The following is a 22,717-nucleotide window of genomic DNA, read 5'->3' on the forward strand; positions in this document are numbered from 1 at the left end:
TAAGTATGTATTAAAATATTTTTTGTTTATTAAAAAGTGTATTAAAAATATTTTTTGCCCCTTTAAAAAGTAAATTATTGTTTGTTTTAAATAAAGGTAAATAAAGTAATTTCATGGGTACCATTGAGTTTAAAATTATAAACTTAATTTTAATATTAAATGCTTATTTGGTAAGTAAAATTGCAAAAGACAAAATTTTACATTGGATATTGAAATTTGTTTATTCCGATTGTTTAATTTTACAATTATATTAAAATCATATTCTTTTGATCATTGTTTTACACAAATACATATTGAATTAAATTTCATTTAACCTTTAATCTTTTTTTTTTTTTTCAAAAAATTAAATTTGATAAAATTTCAACTTCTATTTGAAGAATAGTGAAAAAAAAATATCGAATTTTTTTCCTTTTGAAAAAAAAAAAAAAACTTTTTTCTCGATTAAAAGCTTTGATTGAAGTAAACGAAAAAGGAATGGTATATTAGAGAGAGGGAAAAAGAAAGAGAGAGAGAGAGAGAGAGGAGATAAGAATAATGTTAAAGAAGTTTCTTAGTAACTGGCAGCTTTTTCAAAACTATATATGACATTTTTGCTAAAGTTAGTTATGCCAAGCAATCAAAATTTGATATCAATAATTTTCTTGGCCCTAACAACAATTTGGCTCATTATTTGCTTACTTTAATTTCTCGCAATTCGAAAGTTCTTTTTGCACTTCGTCCCATTTATTACAACATTTCAAATATCGAAGTATCCTTCAATTAAAAACATAATTAGTCAGTTAGCTACATATGCTAACTTATCTTTTCTAAGCTATCTATCATAAAATACTTCAATTATCAAAATTAAAATAACTACAATCATAATTATTCTTATCATTATGGCAATTTTTATCATTCATTGCTTATCCCATTCTTCAGATTTAAAATTTTTTTAAATTCTTACAGCTAATTTAATAGTATAAGAATGAAATGATAATTTTTTTTTTTTTATTGGATATATACAAATTGCTAGACTAAAGCTATTTTTTTTTTTTATACTGTACTGATTGCTTCCAGATGTTTTAGTAAATTTTTTGATATTTCCGATCTTTTCCAATCATCATTAAATTAATATCAATGCTGCTAACAACGATTTCATCCCTTCACAAATGTTTAATTTTAAATATCAAATCATGATACTTGTACAATTATTTCTTATCATTTATTGTATCAGCTAATTCTTATAACAGATTTTATGATTTTTATCATAATCAAAATTAACTTAATCAATAATACATATGTTCCAGCATTGAATTTATTTATAAAACGATCAAACAATTAAGTCTGATAAACTTTCAAAAAGTTGAATCATTGTATAATAATAAATGTAACTAATTAATACCTAATTAATTAACAAATTTTTGTACTAAAAAAACTATATGTTATCATTTAAATTTCAATTTTTTGTACTATATGTTATCATTTAAAATTTTTAATTATTATTTTTTAACTGTTAATAAAAATCCATATCTTATCAGTTAAAATTTTTTAATTATAATTCATTTATCGAAATATCTCAGTATCAGTTTATATTAAAAGTTATCAAATTGCTACTTTTGTAATCATTCTTCTATTGCTATCAATTTTGTTTATTTGCCTTATCTTTATCATAAATTAAAGTTTTTTCATTCAAGACTATCTTATATATAAATTTTTAAATTTTATATCTCATCGAAATGTTCAAACTAATTTCATTTTTTCACATTTCTATCCAAAATGTTAATCTAAGATTAATATTTCAATTCTATCAAACTTATAATAAATAAACCTAATTAAACTGCAGCATTATCATTAAATCATTCCTTTTAATTCAATTTTTTTTTTTTTATAAATGATACTTCTTTCGAAAAAACTTTAATTTTTAAGCAGTTCAAAAAAAAAAAAAATAAAACTTAGTTTTCAAAAAAAAAAAACACTATTATCTTTTATGTAATTAATTCTATTTTAAAATTTGTTATTTTGAAATGTTTGTAATGTCTAATAGCATTGATTGGTTTTATAAAAATGCTTAGTGATAATTAAATATATTATACAAAAATTTTCATTTCATCCTTTAAAGTACATTTTAAGTTATAAATAGAATTAATTGCATATTTTAAATATTCTGTTTGTCTTACAGTATGATCAAAAAATAAAAAATAAAAAATAAAAATAAAGTAACTTATGTTTTCAAAATTGATTCCAATTATGTAACTTCAAATATGAACTTTAATTTAAGGAATGAATTTTGATTATTTATAATTTTCTTTCTTTTTTTTTTTTTTTACGTCATATAAAGAGAAAATGAAATTAACGTAATACACGGCATTAAACGTATTAAACGTGATATATTTAAACATTTCTTTTTATCATTTTGTAAAATTTTATTTATTTAGATTACTTCAGATTATTCAATTTAACAAATATTGATTAATCAGAAAATTTCTCTACGTCATTTTTCTAATGAATGGCTCGAGCGCCAGGCTCAGTCTCATACGTAAGTTTATATTTTCTCTTAATAAGTTAAAAATTTGTTTCTGTTATAATTTATTTATTTAAAATGAAATAGTAATTTTATAAAATTGATAAATGTTTTAACAAATATTTAAGATTGATTAGCGTATTTATAATTATTACAAATAAAATTTCGTATAAAATAAAATTTCATTTAATTGTTAAGTGTTACGTTTAATAAAAATGATTTTCTGTTAAGGACCGTACATACCGAAATGTATTTTTTAAGAGAATTTCAATAATTGGAAATATTTTAACTGAGATATAAAATTACGACAAATTTTCCTCCATTCAATTAAAATTTTAGAAACAAAAAATTAAATTTATTGCGAGAGAGAGAGAGAGAGAGAGAGAAAGAGAAAGAAATTGTTGTGTCTTTTTTTTCCTCAAATTAACATTTAAAATATTCCTTCTTTTATTTTTTTTTTTTCAATCTTAAAATAACTTTTAAAAAAAGAAAAAATTAACTAACATAACAAAACTTGCCGCCTAATTTTTTAATCTTCTAAAACTAATTTTTCGACTTGTTGAAATAACTTTTCATCACTACCATCAATTATGCCAGCAACAGTAAAAATATTCTTAGCAATAAAATTTGCACTTTAATTTTTTAATTTCCAATATATATACATATTACTTATTCGAAATGAAATTATTTATTAATGAAATTATGTTTAGAATGATCAATTTTAACAAATTTAATTTTTTATAAAAATTTTTTTTTCGAACTCATTTAAATTATAACATATTTCGAATTTTAATCATATTATTTCTTTCGTTTCTTTTTTTTTTTTTTCTCGTAATATTTTGATAAAAAAATTTTTAACATTTTTTTTTTTTTTTAGGTCATTAAAACGATTGAGATTTCTTTGGGAATATCATTTGAGAAAATATATTTTAGCTGGTCTTTTGCGCTGATATCTCTTTTTCATCAATTTGATAGCTTTTTTTTTTTTTGCCTCATTGTAAAGTAATGTATTATTTAAAAATTTCATTCAATAAATAATCCAAAAACACACTTAAAGCATTCTTTTATTTTCTTCTCTTTTATATTTTTTTTTTCTTTTTAAAATTTAAATTCATACTTTAAAAATTTTTTCGATCATTTTCTTTGGTTCAAACAGAAATTTATATTTCTGTACAACAAGCAAATCTATGAATGTAAGTTGTGCATTTTACACAAATTTACTTTTGAGAAAGAAAAGAAACTTTTTTTCTTCCTAAAAGTTTTGCAGATTTTTTCTAAGATTAATAAATTTCTAATGTTCGAAAAGAAAAAAGTTTACAAAAAAAAAATATTTGTTTAAAATTTCATTTTTGCCAATTTACAATTTTCTCCTATTTATTTTCAACTTCTGCTCAAATTTATTCACTCAATAATTATTTGAATATTTGAAATTAGCAAAATTTTCAGCTGATATTAAAAAAAAAGAAAACATCAATCATTTCGTTTGAAATATGAAATTTTAATAATCTGTTTGGAATAGTTTGCCGAATTACTACTGTTATTCATTTATCAATCGTTAAAATTAGATATTTCAACTGATCAAATTGCATGAAAGTAATTTGCATTTGAAATTTTAAAAATATTTGCATACTTTTTAATTTGCATTTGAAAATTTAAAAAATTTTATCAAAGAAAATTGTTTAACAAAAATTTTAAATTTATATAATTTTATTGCATAGAAACATATATTTACTTTTCATTGCAAAAGAAGTAGAAGGAAGAAAAAAGGAAAAAAAAAAAAAAAAAAACTAAGGAATCAGCTATTTTTGAAATCAATTTTATATATTATCTTGAAATTTCTTCTACTCTATAAAGTTTTTTCGTATTAGACTTCGCTAATTATCTTCCACGGCGGAAAAACGATGATTCAATGATGCAAAAAGTTCGACATTTACTCTTCGTAGCTTTTCACTAAGTTTTAAAAAGTATTATAGCCGACTTTATTTCATTTAACTTACATTAAAATTGTAATTTAAATTGAATTTTCATGAAGCGAACTTCGTTTCAATGTTTATTATTTGACCATAGACAAATTTATTATTCAAATTAGTGAATTATGATTTCAAGAATTTGAATTTTAAAGTAAAATAATAATTTTTTAAATTAAAAAAAAAAAAAAGAAATGAACTAAATCTACGTAAGATCGCTTATTTATATCAATGTATATTAAATATGTGTTAAATTTGTTGGTTTATTTACTAATTTATTAATTTCACAGTAAAGAAAGCAAAACTTCAAGAATGACTTCCTTCGCAGATGTTAAAAGCTCAATGAAAAATTAAAAAGTTAAAAAATAAAAACTTAAAGAGATGTATTTGTATTAATTGAAATCTTTTAATTTCAAATCAATAAATCTTGCAGTTCTTTCTTAGCTTATATATAAATAAATTTATTCAAATTCAAAGATACAAACGAATGTTTGAGGATAATGAAAAGTTATATAATTTAATAATAAATATTGTTAAATTCAAAAGTTATAAAATTGCTCCAATTAAAATCAGTCTTTAATTTTCATTCCATTAATTACATTCAAAAAACAATTATGCTTTAATTAAGTAATTTGTTAAAATTAAAAAAAAAAATTGTTTTATTAAGTAATTTATTAAAATGAAAAGAAAAAATTTATTAAAATTTTTTGCAGAAATATCAATTCGGCTGCAGCAAAAATCAAAATATTTAATTTTTATCACAAAAAAATAACTTTAATCAAATCAAGTAAAGCTAAAAAAAGTAACAAATTTTAGCATTTCAATTACACATGAATAGCATAATCTTTTTGCAGATAATTAGTATGGACTGATAATGAATTTAGTTAAATAATTTATATCTAATTGTTTGTACTCTCGAGAAATCTTCTTATAATTGTTTGTCCTCTCGAGAAATCTTCAATCATAAACTTACTTGCATGCGTCAAATTTGATATTTTCTGAGAATAAACATAACAAATTGCAAATGTATTGAAGAAGAAAGTATTTTCACTTTTTCAAGCTAAAAAGAAAGAAAAACCTTTCATGCATAATACTTTAATACAAAATTGAATAGTTGAATTTTCCTTTAAAAAAAAAAAAAAAAAAAAAAAAAATAAGAAACAGAAATTGAATGTAAAAAAAAAAGAGCTAAAAAATTATTAAATTAGAATATTTCAATTTACGAAAACTTTTTTGAAAATCAAATCAAATGCAAATAAGTTTGAATTTATTTTTCTTTTTAATGCAATCAAAAAAAAACAGAATGAGAGTTTTTATTTCCTCCCAAAAAAAAAATTGATCAAATATTTAATTCCATTGGATGATTTTATGATAAAAACTAAATTTGTCAAATTCTAAATGCTAATTTAATTTGGTCATTTATTGACTGAGTTAGTTAAATTTTATAAATTTATCGTTTTTCAAATGAAATGGTATTGTATAAATATATTTTCGAAATTTTTGATGTAATAAATTTTATTTATAAACACATGAAAGAATTATCTTTGACATTGTAAAGACGTATTCGAAATTCGAAATACCTTAATAATTTGATACAAAATTTATGATAGAAAAAATGCATCCAACGTTACAAAATTATTTATTAATTTAATTTTTATTAGTTATTAATTTCATTTTCAACTTTTTACGAACTTTTTTCTTTTGATTATTACTTCAATTTTTAATTTTTCTATTAATTACTGTTTCAATTTTTAGTTTCTTCCTCTCTCTCTCTCCTTCTCTTCTTTTTCTTTTCTATTTCATTTTTTTTTTTTTTTTAAAGAATTAATAATATTTTAAAACTTTTACAATTTTTATTTTAGAAACGAAGCATTATTCATTACATGCTAAACTACCATATAGTGTGGAAGTTGAAAAATTATATCAAGATGATGCGGTATGGATTACTACCAGTAGTTTCATCATTTTTACTATGCATTCTGGTAGGTAAATGTTCTCATATTTAAATTATTAATTTTTTTTTTTTTTTAAATTGTTAAATTTTATAAAATTTTCATAGATTTAAATTAATTTTTAATAAATTATAATGTGATAAAAGTGTGTGAATATTATTTTAATATTTTTATTTGTGGCAAAAAAAAAAATTCATTCCTAAAATATTTTTAACTTCTTTGGCTTACACTATTATATTGTAAATATTAAATGAACAATAGAAATAATGAGAAAATAAGAAGTGGGAGAAATAATTTTGAAGATTAAAACTATAATTTCTTGCTAAAAATTCCAGTTAAAAATAAAATTTATGAAAGTTAAAAATTTTTTTTAAATTTATTAATAAGTAATTTTTTTTTTCTTATTTTAGGTTTTGGATTATTAGAAAGTGGTAGTGTGGCAGCAAAAGATGAAGTAAACATTATGGTGAAAAATGTTGTTGACGTCGTCTTTGGTGGCTTAGCTTATTGGGCATTTGGTTATGGACTGAGCTTTGGTAACGGACCATACAGTAATGCCATCACAGGATGGGGCAAATTTTTTTATAATCCTCAAAGGTTAGTTTCATTTTCAAAATAAATTTCAAATTTTATAATAGAGAATTAAACTCTTTGTATATTGTAACAAAATTATATTATAAATTATAAAAATTTTTGAAAATAAAATTTATTGAGAATTCAATTTATTAAAACAAATTCATATCATTTATAATAATTATTTGTGTATTTAATCATTTGCTCTTTAGTAAAATGTTAAAATGTCTGAAGCGAAGATCAGATCGAAATTATCTTTAGTTCCTTCTTTTTTTTATCACTGCTTTTTTATCACTACTTATCGTTGTAACAAAACTTTCTATTTTCTTTTCACTATCAAAATGTTTTACTATTTTTCAATTGTTTTACTTTTTCAATCAATAACTTTCGTTCAGTTTATAATATTTAAAAAAAAAAAATAATAATCAAATTAAAAAAGCAAAGAAAAAAAAAGACGAAAAAAGAAAAATCATCGACGTAGATGTATTGTTTCATTTTTGGAACCAATTAGCGATTACTTATTTATTCGAGAATGAAAGCAATTGATAATTCCCTACTTATCACAGAATGTAATCATTGACAATTACTTACTTATCTGAGAATGAAACCAATCAGGCGATTATTTACTCATTCGAGAATGAAACAATTTGAAACATTGGAGCAAAGTTTTTTTTTTGTTTTTAAATTAACTGATAGACTTATGAAAATATTTTTATGTATTATAAATTTTTGAATTTTTTTGCAATAATAATCATTTCAAATTTGATCTGTGATCATTTAATGTTTTCATTCTATTTTATCTATTCCTATAACATATCTTACAATAAATAGCGCACCTTATCATATCATATCATTCTACTTATCATTTGATAATAAATCCTATTGCAAAAATAAAAGGTTGGAAGGAATTACTGATTAAAATGAAAATTTTGAAATTTAAAAATAGAAAATTTTTTTTTCTTCAAATAAGTCCTCAAATGTGATCAATATTTGATGCAATTAAAAATGCCTCATTGTTATTTTTGAAAGGAATTAATGATATGTTTTAATCATTTGAATAGATTGTGCAGCACATTCTTATGATAATAAAAAAAAAAGATGTATCGGTATTTGATATATGAAAAATTGAAATATTGGAAAGGAAAAAAGTGAAATTGACGAAATGAAAAAGACATTGCATTTTAGAATATGAAAAATTTCTAATTTAAAATATAATTTCTAAGAAATAATTTTAAAAGTTAACGCTGTGTTATTGATTATAAACTATTTCATTATTAAGAAAAGGTGAAGAAAATGGCTCAGCAGAATTTTCAATTTTCAGAATTTCAAAAAGCTTCAAGAATTCATAAGTTATAAGTTTAAAATTTTCATTAAACTATCTTCTTATCATTCCACTACTTTTTATCTGATAAGTGAAATCCTTAATATAAATTTATCAATTCCAGGGACTTTGATTCCCCACGTGATGAAGGCTGGGCTTATGCAAATTTTCTATTTCAGCTTAGTTTTGCAACAACCTCATCAACAATTGTTTCTGGTACGGTTGATATATTTTTTTTTATCAAATTCTGTCCCCAAAAAAAGAAAAAACACAGAAAAAAAAAATTCTATAAATTTAGTGATATTAAAATTAGTAATTGCTTAATTTAAATAAGAATTTAGATCTAAAAACAAGTTTTTCTTCTTTTTTTTTTTGAGCAAATTTTTTGTTTTCTTTTTTATTTCTAAATTCAATGAATGAAAATCTTTCGTTTTATTAAACTTTTATCTTTAATAATTAATAATTTTTCGATGAAATTTTGATTTTATTTCAAAATTATAATTTTAAATTTTCAGGTGCTGTAGCTGAACGTGCCAAACTCAGATCATATATTTTATTGGGTTGTATTGTAATTCTAATACAAGCATTACCTTCTCATTGGGTATGGGACAGTCAAGGAGTGTTTTTCAAATTAGGCGTCGTTGACTTTGCTGGCTGCTCATGTGTAATTCATTTGTTATTATTATTATTACTATTATTATTATTATTATTATTATTACTATTATTATTATTATCATTATCATTGTTATTATTAATTATTATTGTTATTAAATAAAAAACAACAATTGAAAATATTATCAAAAATATATGAATTTAATGTGAGAACAATTGCGTATAGTGCAGAACATACTAATTTTATGTAAATATCGTAGTAATTACTTTCATATACTTTTGCACAATTTTTAAAATATTTACAAATGAAGCAAAAAAAGAAAGTATCAATGGATAACTGATGAAAAGTACAATTGAGAATATGAAAGTAAAAAGAATTAACAAGAAAAAATTGTCAAATATTACCACATTAACTCAGTCAATAGCGCATTAACTCTGTCAATAGCGCATCATATTTTTAATCAACTTTCCTTTGTACAGAATGTATTATTAAGACGAGAAAATATTGTCAAATTTTAATTAAATTTTAGATTCATATGGTTGGTGGTATCATTGGGTTAGTAGCTACCATTTATTTGAAACCACGACGAAATCGATTCAATGAAAATTCGGTGCATCAAATGAGCTCACCAACAAATGCGCTTCTTGGAACTTTTATGCTTTGGTGGGGTTGGTTCGGAATTAATTCTGGATCAGCTTGGGGTGTCACAAATGGTCGTTGGCGACTTGCAGCTAGGTTACATTCATATCTGATATTTCATTTATCAAGAGTTAAATATCAGTTATCTCAAAAAAAAAAAAAAAAAAACGGATATTAGAAAAAGTTGAACTAATGACTACAGCATGAACGATTAAACTTCAAATCCGGAAATGATGCAATATTTTTCTATAAATTCATCATATCATCTGGAAAGATGTAAAATTATTGAAAAAAAAAAACATGAAAAGTGTTGAAAGCATTTTTGCATTTTTGAGCTAAGAAGCAATTTACTTTAAAGCATTTATCATTTCCTCAATTTAAACATTGGAATTTAGTTTTGAGAAATATTAAACATTTTTTTATAGGGAACCGAGGGAGAGAGAGAGAGAGAGAAGGAGAGAGAAAAAAAAAGGAAAGAAATTTGAACAATTTGAATTAAAGAAAAAAAAAAAAAAAAGGAGGAAAGAAATATTTTAGGGCATCGGTGGCAACAATAATGAGTTCAATTGGAGGTGGTGTCACATCAATTACATTCAGTTTTGCTAAAACAAGAAAATTACAAGTTAATTATTTAATTTTTGGTTTACTCTCTTCAGTAGTTGCAATTACAGGTTAATTTTTTTTTTTTTTTTTTTTTTACTGATTTTGCATTACATTTAAATATTCTATCAAAACTGTTTTTTTTTTTTTGAATTCAAAGTGTTTTAATTAATTTTTAATTGCAATTATTCGTTTAGCTAAAATTATTTATAGTTTAAAATAATATTTGGTTAACAATAATATCTTACTAAAGGAAAAATTGAAGTTTATTAATCTATTTAAAGAAAAAATATCAAAAATATTAGAAAATTTTTTGATTTCTTCGATCAAATTTATTTCAAATTCCTTACAATTCTAATGAAAAATTTTTTTCAAAAGATATATTAAAACAATTTATCAATTTCAAATTAAAATTTTCCAATGTTTCCTACAAAAATAACAGGAAGCTCAATTTTTGAAACAGTTCATTTCATATAGCAATTTGCGCCGTTGCACGACCCTGGCATGCATTGCTGATCGGTGCAATTAGTTCAACCATTTCTATCTCAGTAATACCGGCTCTGGAATTTTTGAAAATTGACGATCCGGTTGGCATTATACCAATTCATCTTACATCATCCATATGGGGTATGTGCGCAGTTGGTATTTTTGCTGAAGACGATCAAGTGCTGGTATGTATAATTTCATCAGACAACGTTTTATTTATTTTTCAAAAAAAAAAAAAAAAAATTTGTTTAAATTTTCAAAGCTAATCAATAATTCAATAATATAAAAGAGGCAATGATAGTTTGATAATAAGTAATAATGCTTAATGTTTTGTATATTTATCAATTATTATTAAAATTATTACCTGAAATTTAGGCAGTAACAAGTGGACATTATGGTTTGATATATTCGGGAAGTTTTAAATTGCTTGCAATACAAATGCTTTGCACAATAACTATTCTCGTTTATAGCGCTATCGCCGGACTTCTTGCCCTAATTGTAATTTAATTTCAATTTTTCTTTCATTTCCTTACTTTTTTTTTTTTTCTTATTGTTTCTTTGTTTTAATTCAATGAAAATATTATTGCTATCGTAATATTTCCAATTATTATATTTTCCATGCAGTAACATTAATCCCAAATTAATCAATCATTTCTTTCTTTTTTTTTTTTTTTTTTTTGCAGATTTTGGGTAAAAGTCCTCTTGGAATACGGGTTACAGATTACGAGGAGCAGATTGGCGCTGATGTCGTAGAACATGGTTTAGCTGGTACAAATATTGCTCGATATCATCTTGAAAAGCCTTTATCATCAAAGTTTGTACAAATATTATATTTAATTATTAAATCTTTTTATCTTGACATATCATACTAAAATATACAAAAAAAAAAAAAAAAAAAGGAAAAAAAATTAAATCATTTTATTAATTAGAATAAAATTTTGAATTTGTCGTTGTTTCTGTACAGAACTTTTGCGACTGTTACAAAAGCAATAACAAAATGGAAAATTCAAACACGTACTAATCGAGCATTACGTCAACAAAATGCTGCACTTGGATATCGACAAGAATCGGATAGTGGTACTATGCTGATGAGACAACGTAAAAATAAACTTTCTAACGGTGGTAAGTTTAATATCTTAAATTGATTCATTAAAATTTGCATATGATATTTTATAAGTAATTGGTGGCATTTTATTCACTGATATTTATTACAACTTTTCATTGATTTATTTCTAATTTTTAGCATTCTTTTCACTAAGTCATCATATTCGTTCACGCAACTCACCTTCACGTACAAAAACGTCTACTACGCCAGCAATATCACTTTCATCAAACTTTTCGAAAGAAACTAATCGACGTTCTATGCCACCGTTTAGGAAAAAAGAAGATAATGTTAAATGTGTAAAAATCAATGAAATAGCAGCATTTACTTCAAAACGACGGATGGAGGAGGAAGATGAAAAAGTAAACTTTAAATAGTTAATGACTTTTACATCGAATTGCACTTTCTTTTTTTTTTTTTTTTTAAAAAAAAAATTTATAATTAATAGATAAAAGAAATGAAAGAAATATTTCTCATAATCTTTTGGACAGTATAAAATGAAAGATTTTTCGAATTTATTTCTCAATTTTAGCAAAAAGTTTTATACTGAAACAAATAAGAAACATAAATTATTGATTGGAAAAAAGATGAAAGCGTTAAATTTATATTTTAATTGTTAATTTTAATTATGCTTTTTTAGTCAAAAAAAAAAAAAAATTTTTTTTTCTTTTGCTGTAATGAGAAATAGTGAAAAGTGAAAAATTCAATGAATTATGAAGTTAAAATTTCTTTGAAAAGTTGAGAATAAATTAAATTAATCTATTCTTATTAGCATTTTCTAAAAAATGTTTACTTTTCAGAATCCAAATTGCAGTAAAAGAACACAGTCAAATTTTGTTCCAATGTTGGATAGGTTTAGCAATAATATCAGTGGTACGTTAAAGTCATTGAATCCAGATCAATTACGACTTGATGTAAGTAGTGGATCAGCACAAGAAGCTGGTAGATCATTAGATCATAATATTGTGTCCGAAAGAAGGGTACTCCAATATGTGACACCAAATATAGATTCAGGGAGTGCAACCAGAATTGTTACTTCTGCCACATCGTGTAGGAATAAAATTTTACCATTAATTTCGGATGCTGTTTAGTTTTTTTTTTTTTTTTGAAATATTGAAAATTTTATATTCGAGAAAGAAATGTTAGTTTTGGAAGAAAAAAAAATAGGATAGTAGCAATGGGATTCAACTCAAAATAACGTAGATTTTACAATTTTTCTTTAAATTTATCAAAAAGCGCTTTACTTTAAGGTTAGCTATGATAAGTAAGTAATAAAATGATCCAATATACATTTTTTCTGATTAATTTCAAAAATTAGTAAACTTTATTTCAGCTACATTCCTTTTAAAATTTTAAAAATTTCACAAAAAAAAAAAAAAAAAGAAAACAAAGTTACATCTGTGCCATTGTCAAATTGATCGTGCCAGCAATACCAATCATTTGTTATAGTCAGAAATCGGAATTTGTTATGAAAACTGTATTTGTTAAAAAATGAATTATAATCCGATGCAAAATTGTTTTGTTGGTATTGCCGAAATTTTAGGATTGATTTTCTGAAAATTATTATTTTGAAATTCATTTTTTTTTTTTTTAAATTCATTTATCATGAATTATTTTTGAATCAATAAAGTTATTTTGCAACAATAAAGCCATTTTCAGCATTTTTTTTTTAATGTGTGTTTTATCATTACAGTAATAAAATTACTAGTATTTTACATAAATTTTAAATAAAATATTTTGTTAAACGTTTCTATTCCAAATTTTTATTTCTTTAAATATTTTACACTTTGAAATTTGAAAAAAAAAAATTAATCGAGTAAATTAATTTTTAAAGATTATGTAAGTTAGTAAGTTGAAATTATGTAAGTTAATTTTTGAAGATAACTCTTTGACCTACCATTTAACTGTTAAATTTTATTCAATCTTCATTCTGAGATTATAAGCATACTTAATTTAAACGCTTTATCACTTTGCTAGAAATTTTACTCAGCTATGATTACTTTATCGAGAATGCTTCAAGAAAAGTATTTTTGTAAGAAGACAATCATTTTTTTAAAAAAAAAAGAAAATTTATATTCAGTTTGAAATGTATTTCGTATCCATCACTTTATGTACAATTTTAGGTTATCATTTAAATTCGCTGATAAGAAATAAAAAAAAAAAAAAAACTCGGATTACTTTTTAAAAAACTTTTTTTAACTGAATTTATCAAGTAAGGAAGGAATTGTATTTCAAATTATCTCCATTCAAAATCGAGAATTTTAGAAAATTTTGAGAGTTAAAAATAGAAAACGCAGCGAGTCAGATTCAACCAATTTAGGAATCAATTGTTTTATTTTAAAATTTGTCATCTGCTAATAGAATTCTGGAAATCTTAAAACTGCCATTTTAAATTTAAACAGTCATTTGAAATATTTCGCAAATGAAAATAAAACTGAAATAATAAAGTATTCTGACAATGTCTTTTTTTGAGAATTTTTAAATTTCATTTATCATTTTTTAATGGTTCTATTTCAAATGAGATCATATGAATTCCATAAGCACTTCCGGCAAAAAAAATTTCAATTTTATTTCACTTTTTTCTTTTCCCATACACAAAGATCACTTTTGGAAATTTTATTGCTTTTTCATGAAATGCGCACAAATTCAAAAATAGTAAGTCTCAAATTAAACAAACAAAGAAAAAACAAATGATTCAACAACGATAGCAACAAAAAGAGATAAATAAACAAATATTAAATAAAATAAGCAAATGAATAAAAAACAAAATTAATTTTAACAGAAACATTTTCAAAAAAAAAAAAAACAAATAGCAATCATTATATAAAGGAAAATATAAAATGAAATGTACAAAAGAAATGTTTACATTATTTAATTTTTTTTTTATCACTTTTGATTCACATCTGTTCCTCTAACAGCAAATTTAAATTACTAATCAGTGGAATATTTTTTTTTTTTTTTTGATTTCAAATTATCAGTAATCTGATCAATACTAACAATAACATTTAGCATATATTTAGATTTTTCTTAAAATGTTATCAATATTTGAAATGTCTATAAATGCTTCCTTAGCAACGATAAGTTTGTAGCTATGAACAAAAACATCATTTTACTTTTAACAACGCTATTATTATCAAAGACAAAAATAAAATTTTTTCATTCTTCAACATATTTTATCTCTTTTAATCAATTAATTAACTCAAATTTTGAATGTAAAATTTTTTTCTTTTTATATTATTTCATAGTTTTCTATTCGTTGTATTATTAATGAGAAATTCATTTACTGTCAACTTTTTGTTATAATATTTTAATGTATTTTATTAAACTTTTATTTTGAAATTAATAATTTTGCACCAATAACCTTAGCTAATATCCGATGCTATCAATCTTATTGTTAAATGTTCAATAAAAACAAAAAAAAAAAAAAGGGAAAATGCAACTTATCTGTTATTAATAACTTCCTGTTATTACTTTCTATTGATCTAATTTTTAAATTAACAGCTGCTAGTGTTAAGTTAAAATTGTTTACTTAAATAAATAATGCATTATTTTTCATCATTTCATTTTCTTCAATCGATCTTATCAAAAATTTTTTAGATTTTCCCAAAAAAAAAAAAAAAAAAACACAAAAGATTAAATTAAATTAATTTGTTTACTCGTAAAATAAAATCAAAAAAAAAAAACTTTATTCTCTATTGATTAATTACCAAAATTTGGTTTTCGATTAATAATATGTTTATTTAAGTGAAGTAGCAAATTTGTAATTGTTGATAAATTCTTTTTGTTTATTTAAAAACTTTCACTGTTAAATGTGAAATTGATTTAATAAGTAATACGAAAGTAAAAAGTAGATAAGAATTTGAGTAAATCGGAAAACTTTTAAAATTTTGGAATTAAAATTTGATAATTTGCAAGCACTTTTTCCCAAAATGCATTAACTTATAATTTGCCTCTTTATCAATTTCCCAAATAAAGTATTAATCACCTTTCATTCCTTTTCAATCTTTCATGAATTTCTCGAATTTACTGCCGGAAAATGTCCTAAAAACTTCCATCAAAAAAAGATTGCAATCGATGACAATTTTAAAATGACACAATTTGAAATTTTAGAGTTAATCAACAACAAATATTTTTTAAACTCTTATCATTTTTAGTGCAATAATTTTCAAAAATTAGCCAAATTAGAAATTAGATTAGAAAATTCCAAATTAGAAAATTTTGGAAATGATATATTATGTGTAATCGTTTGAAATTTTTATAAGATTATAAGGAAGCGATTAAATAATAGCAATATTTAGCTATAAAATTTTTAAATCTTCTGATATGAAACTTAATTTTACCCAACAAACTTAAATTTAAAAAAAAAAAAAAATACAAAATATTATTGGTAAAAAAGTTGAAAAGCTAAATTTTGTCACATTTTCTTTTTTCATAAACAAATTAGACTTAAGTTTAACTTAATAATAAATTGATCTAACTTTAATATGATTAAATTCCACAATAAAATTATTTCGATACTTCCAAAACACTATTCTAATTCTTCTCGACTATTCTCGAAGAAAAAAAAAAATGTTGTAACAAAGGAGTTTTTGGTAGGAACAATTGAAATTTTGATGGATTGAAAAATGTATGTAAACAGATATTCATCCCGAGAAATACCAACAGAAGCAAAAATCATCAATCATAGCTTTTCAAGGACATATGACTCATAAATAAACTAACTTGAAAAACATTGCTTTAATTAAATTTCAAAGTAAAAAATGCGAGCTGATTAATAGTTTGACATTTTCTCCTTTCATCTTTCTATCCTAAGTGATAATCACTTATCTAAATTTGAATAATAATTTGAGTATTTAATTTTTTTTTTTCACAAATGAATGAAAAAACTACAAAATTTACTAGAACATAAACTTAAAAAAAAAAACGGAAAAACGGAAAAACGGAAAGAAAGATGCTCTAACGAAGGATTTTTATAAATATTTGTTTAGAATGAAAGTTACAAGTAAAGTAATAAAAGAGAATTAGTTTAAAAATGAAGAGAAAAAGAAAAGATGAATGGTTGAGGAATGGAATGTATGTTTGATTTATGATTTAAATTTTTGACTAGTAAGCATCAGAGTTTAATTTGGAATATTTCGATGGATAAATGGAGATATGATGCAAAAGAGTGATAAGAGAAGCTATTAGGATGTGAAATGGAATGAAATATTAGGCTAAAACCAATAATACTGCTAATAATAATGACAAAAAGTTTTTAGGTTTAACTTTGGGTTGTCTAGTACGAAGAATTCTAAAAAAGTTAAGTATTGATGTTACTAAAAATAGTAATGCAAATTTTCTCTTTTTTTTTTTTAAAAAATAAAATATTAATTGAATATTTAAGTAATAAAATAATAGACTTCTTAATTCTTTGCTTTTTCGCCTTTCTTTTTTTTTTTTTTTAATAATTTTCTGCAATATTAAATGATTGAAATCAGAAATTAGTGATAGCTTCTAATCATTTTACTTATTATCATTTCAGATAACAGTTGGTTATTTATGCATTTATTAATTTCAGTGTATCAAATTTCTTGTGTAAAATTTATATTTGTCAAATTTACTCCAATTTGCATTTTATGTTGTTCTAATTCGCAATTATTATTCTCATTTTAATACGCTATTTAGAAAGTTTGCTTTATTAAGAAGACTGAACTACTTACTGACCATATACGGTTGACAATATTTTCCTGTCTCATTGATCAGTTTTTAATCCGATATGTAAATATTTGTGGAATATTTATTCAATAAAGACATCAATTGTTATTTAATGTTTTCATGTTAAATCAAATATTTCCATCATCGTTAAACATACATTTCATTCATTCTTTTTTTGTCACAATTCTAAATTTTCTCATTTCACAATTTTATATTATTTTTCTGGGACAAATTCAATTGATTTTCCTGAAGCAACAAAGTGATTTTTTATCATAAATTTAGTAAAATCCGATTGAATAATGCTCAAGCAAAATTCAGATCAAAATTTATTCTTCAATTCGTATTCTGTAAATTTTCTACTTCAAATAATCACTTCTTTCAATTTAATATTATCATAGTTTATTGTTTATCCGTCTATTAGTAGCAATTTAATTATGCTACTATTGATTATTGATAATCAATTCAAGAGGTTTTATTCCAATTATTGATTAGATAACTGATAATTCTCTAGCATTAGATTGGCCATGTATTTTTTGTCAACTACTTTTGGTTGACAATTTTTTTTTTATAGTTTTACTCTCATTCGGTTGTCGTTCAATATTTAAATTTTAAATGAAACATTTAATTGTCTTTCATACTGAATATCTACAATGAATTTCTATTTCTGATTATTGAATTCTGTTTTGCCACAATTTTTCATATCACCAAAAAATTTTCCTTTTTTTTTTTTTTTTCATTTTTTGGATTTGATATAAATTAGAATTAATAATTAGAAGAGTAGAATTGAACAATTAGAAGAATAACAAATTTTAGGGAAGAGAATATGGTAGGGAAATGACCTGTTCAACTGTCAGCTCAAATTAGGTCATTCATGATAATTAATAGTCCATTCACATTTGTCATAATAAATAGCACATTTTAAGAGTAGTCAATTAAGAATAAAAGTGCAAAATTTATTTATATTATGAAATGAATCGAATTTTTTTTTTCTCTTTTAAATGAAATAATTAATAATTGTAAAAGAATCGAATGAAATCTTTATGTGACAAATGACAGATTGAATTACAGGAATAAACAAAAAGAAAAAACCAAATGTGTTATATCACGGATTTAACGTGAAAAGTAGTAAAAAGCTGAATTGAATTTTTTTTTTTTTTTTTTTGAAATTTCCACCAATGAAATTATGAAAATATATATATATTCATGGAATGAATGATGTATTGTCATAAATTATTAAATAAGAAATTTATTTCAAGAATAAATGAACTATCAAATGTTAACAACGAAATGTATTGCTTTTGCAGCTTTCATCTGTAAATAATAAGTTGGTAATTTAAGCAATAAAATGATAAATATTATGCAAATAAATCAGAATTTGCATTGCTAAAATGCATTTTCATATTTTTGATCAATGCGACAGTAAAAGCATACCGTTATTGGGTAATAAAAGGCTTAAAGGATAAGGTACCACCGGAAATATAGAACTCGTTAACTGAATTGATATATTGAAATGAAAAGAGGTGTATTTCGATAGAAAGAAATTTGATAATACACAAAAATAGTTTGCAACAGATTCAGAAATATATTATAGTAATAAACCAACGACGAATGTGATCGAACCAACATAGTCAAAATGATAAAAGTATAATAATTTTTACAATATTTGCTAATATGAATGAATGAATGAAATGAAATGAGAATGGTGTAAACAAAAGTTATTCGTTTCATCGTTTGTAATAATGCCAAAGGATGAATGTATGATTGTGATTTGTTGCCATCGTTAAGTTACAATTTCTACTAGATGTCAATATATGCATCTATTGATTTTGATCAATTAATTTAATCGATTTTATTAATTAAATTAATTATGTAATGATTTAATTGTTGTATAAAAATCAATAAAATTTAATCATCAAAATTTTTCCTTTTCAAAAAAGTTATATTCAAACTTTTAGAACACATTTATAATTTTCTTGCAGCATCTGTTTGGTCGCATTATTTATAAATTCACACACCATTTCACCATAGTCATCGTATCGTTCACATTTTAGAGTTAAAAATTTCTTTTTTTTTTTTTTTTTTTTTTAAAGTATTGATTTATTTGAATGCAACTTCTTGATTACCATTATTAATTGTATTCTATGAAAGATTTGTTTTATTAAATCATACTAATTTATCTTCTGATTGTTAGCAATAATAATTCAATAATCTTTTTAAAGGATTATAAGTTATCATTTTCAGATATTAGCCATATTTACTATAAGTTTACTTGTTAAATTACTAATTTAATTTATTTCTTAAAATTTCTTATTTATAAAATTTTAATTCTTTTTTTTTTTTGCAACATTTGCTCGCACTAAATATACATAAAACTTTACAAATCATATAGCATTTCGGTTAATTTTTCTTCTTACAGTGTATATTGTCAAATCTTTTGAAAAGTCACAAAAATTTTTTCATTTTTTTTTTTTTTAATTTCTATTCTTAAATGAAAAATTTAAGATAGTTGTTCGAACAAGATTCTATGGTAGAAACGATATTCTTTTCTTATTGCACAGGAAAAAACTAAAAAAAAAAAAAAAAAAAACAAAAAAATGGAAAATAAAATAATTATTTGACAGAATTACTAATTGAACAAAAAAAAAAACTTTTAATTGATCAAATTTATCAGAGATATGTTTGTTTTTTTGCGAATGATATTATCATAAAATAGTTGATAAGATGGATAACTATTCGATTCTTTCGAATTTCTTTTTTTTTTTTTTTCTTGGTTAGTATTGCTGAAGTAAACTTTTATTTAACATTGAAAAGTTAAAATGTTTTATATCTACTCAATCTACTTACATCCACATTAATTTAAACAAGAAATTATTTCAGAAAAAAAAAAAAAAAAATCCAGTTTTGGAAAATTTTTGAAAATCTACAGCAGTGGTTTTTCAAGTTTGAAAATTAGTCTTAATAACTGGCTGTAAAAAATTACAAATATAATGATATTTGTATTAAACATCTTTAACATACCTGAATTTTCTTTTTTTTTTTTCTTCAAAAGATTTAAGATTAACGTTGTTGAAATTTGAAATTCGAATTTGTATGTTGAAATTAATAATTTCCGCTTTTATCGCTTATTGCATATCATTGACTGTGTGCATTTTTGCTATAATATAATCAATTATTTCTATTAAAATTAAATCTCTTCGAAGTATTTAAATTAATGTTTACAAAAACTTTTGAATTTCTTTTCGATTTGGCAAAAACTTTCAGCGTGTTTAAAATCATAAAAATTAATCGTTTCTCTATAAATAGTATTGCTTGCCATAAATTTCAAATTTAATCATTTTTAACGTTTTTTATTTTCAAAAGTTATTATAATTTATTATTAAATGAAATTTTTAAGACTTGAAATGGATAATTTCAGCATTATTCGATGAAGTTTTTCAAATCGTTTAATTTGTATTTCGTTTCATATTTCTATTTACTTTAACTATATGTGCCGAATATTTAGGTTTTTATCGATTCGTAATTAATAAAATGAAAGAAAAAAAAAAAATTGAGGAATTAATTAATAAGATTAAACAGCTATATAGAAAGGAATATGGGAAAGAATTGATCAGTGATATATGATAAAAGTAAATATTGCATATCTAATTAATCATTCATGATTGCTTGCTATCAGATAAGAAGATTGTTGATAATTAATGGCACTAAAATGCTAATCATTGATCCTCTTAGTTGTGAATTACATTTCGATGCTAAGTGGTTATTATTTAATATTTAAGCAATATTAATGTTTCATTTTAAATTTCATATTAAAATTATTTATCAGTTCAATGAGTGCAATTAATTTACTTTACAGTGTTTCATTTCTTTCACTTTTTAAATTCTCTTTTAAACGATAGCTATATTTGAATGTTTTAATCAGTATTAAAATTATATAAATATATGTTCTGAAATTAAGAGCAAATAACAGAGTTGCATAAAAGTTAATTAAAATAAAAGGACATTTGCGAAGTTTAATTTAATTTGCACTTATTCTTCAATATATTTTTACATTATCAACTAGCATTGGTCGATTAAATTAACTATGCTTCAAATGGCAGGAAATAATAAATTAAATTTACTGAAATGTTATTTTTAGTAATAAATGAAGCTATAAATAGGTATTTTGGTCAAAGGTTACTGATAATATTTATCACTGAGTCGTTTAATACTGTAACTATAACAGTTCAATCATATGATTTTAACAAATATATCAACAGTTATGCTCAAAGATTAAATTATTCAAACATTTATAGCTATTTTTCTCGATGTTTAAATAACATTTTCATTATTTAATTTGAATTATTATTATTTAAGTAAAAAATGAAATAATTGAGTGATATTAATTAATGATTAAAACATTCACAATAATATTATTAATGATCTGTTTGAGAATGAATTTTATTACTTTACTAGTAATGTTATTTATTTGCTTTTCTTTCTTTTTTTTTTTTTTTTTTTTTTTTTTTTTAGTTAGCTGTTAGCTGAAATGATTGAAAATATGAAAAATGTTAAAAATTTTAAGGTCGACAATGTGAAATAAAAGGTCCCAAAAGGAAATAAAAATGTCACATTCAGTAATTTTGTTATTACAATAAATTAAAAAAACTTTAGAGTATGTAAAATATTCGAAATCATTTATTACATTGGTTCATCAGTTCCTTCTCTTGCGTTTGTTAAACTTGTACTTTTACATTTTTTTTTTCTTTTTTTTTTTTAAAAAAAATTCTTTTAAATTTTCATTTACTTTTACTTCAAATACCAAAAGTATTGAAAGTATTGTAAATTAAACATTTTTGAAAAAAAAAAAAAGCATTTTATCACAGATATATCTGATATAATTTTCTTAACTCGTTATTTTGTTTACATTTTTTTTTTTTTGTTTGTTCAAAAAAAGAAGTTTTTTTTTTTTAAAAATAAAGTAAGAAAAATAAATTAAAAAATTAAGTTAACAATAATTTCACTATAACAAAAGATTGATGAAATAAATAATAGTTGATAGGAGTGAGTAAAAGGTATAATATTATCAGAATAGTTCCAGCAATTAATTTTTCAAAAATTTTAATCTTAATTAAAAATTTTTCTCTTCTTGCTAGATTCTATTTTATTAAATTTGCTAATGATGAAATAAGCGTATTCGTTATTGAGTAAAATCATTAAATTTAGCAGTTTAAATTTCAATTCTTTTGATTTTTAGAAAGAGCTAACTTAAATATAACACAGAAACGGTAAAG

At 22.3% G+C, this 22,717-nt stretch overlaps 1 protein-coding gene across 1 annotated transcript; it reads left to right on the top strand.

Annotated features, from left to right (window-relative positions):
* Window positions 1-6,439: 6,439 nt before the first annotated feature.
* Window positions 6,440-12,844, top strand: Bm5149 (Ammonium transporter 3, putative; the record flags this gene model as incomplete). Its single annotated transcript, XM_043078245.1, has 12 exons — window positions 6,440-6,449; window positions 6,830-7,016; window positions 8,438-8,529; window positions 8,829-8,977; window positions 9,456-9,661; window positions 10,103-10,236; window positions 10,643-10,836; window positions 11,027-11,149; window positions 11,335-11,465; window positions 11,616-11,773; window positions 11,895-12,115; window positions 12,554-12,844. The coding sequence occupies 12 exons, from the start codon at window positions 6,440-6,442 to the stop codon at window positions 12,842-12,844; spliced, it is 1,896 nt and encodes a 631-aa protein (XP_042934179.1).
* Window positions 12,845-22,717: the final 9,873 nt, after the last annotated feature.

Source organism: Brugia malayi, assembly GCF_000002995.4.
Source record: "Brugia malayi strain FR3 genome assembly, contig: Bm_v4_Chr2_contig_001, whole genome shotgun sequence".
Classification (NCBI taxonomy): Eukaryota; Metazoa; Nematoda; class Chromadorea; order Rhabditida; family Onchocercidae; genus Brugia; species Brugia malayi.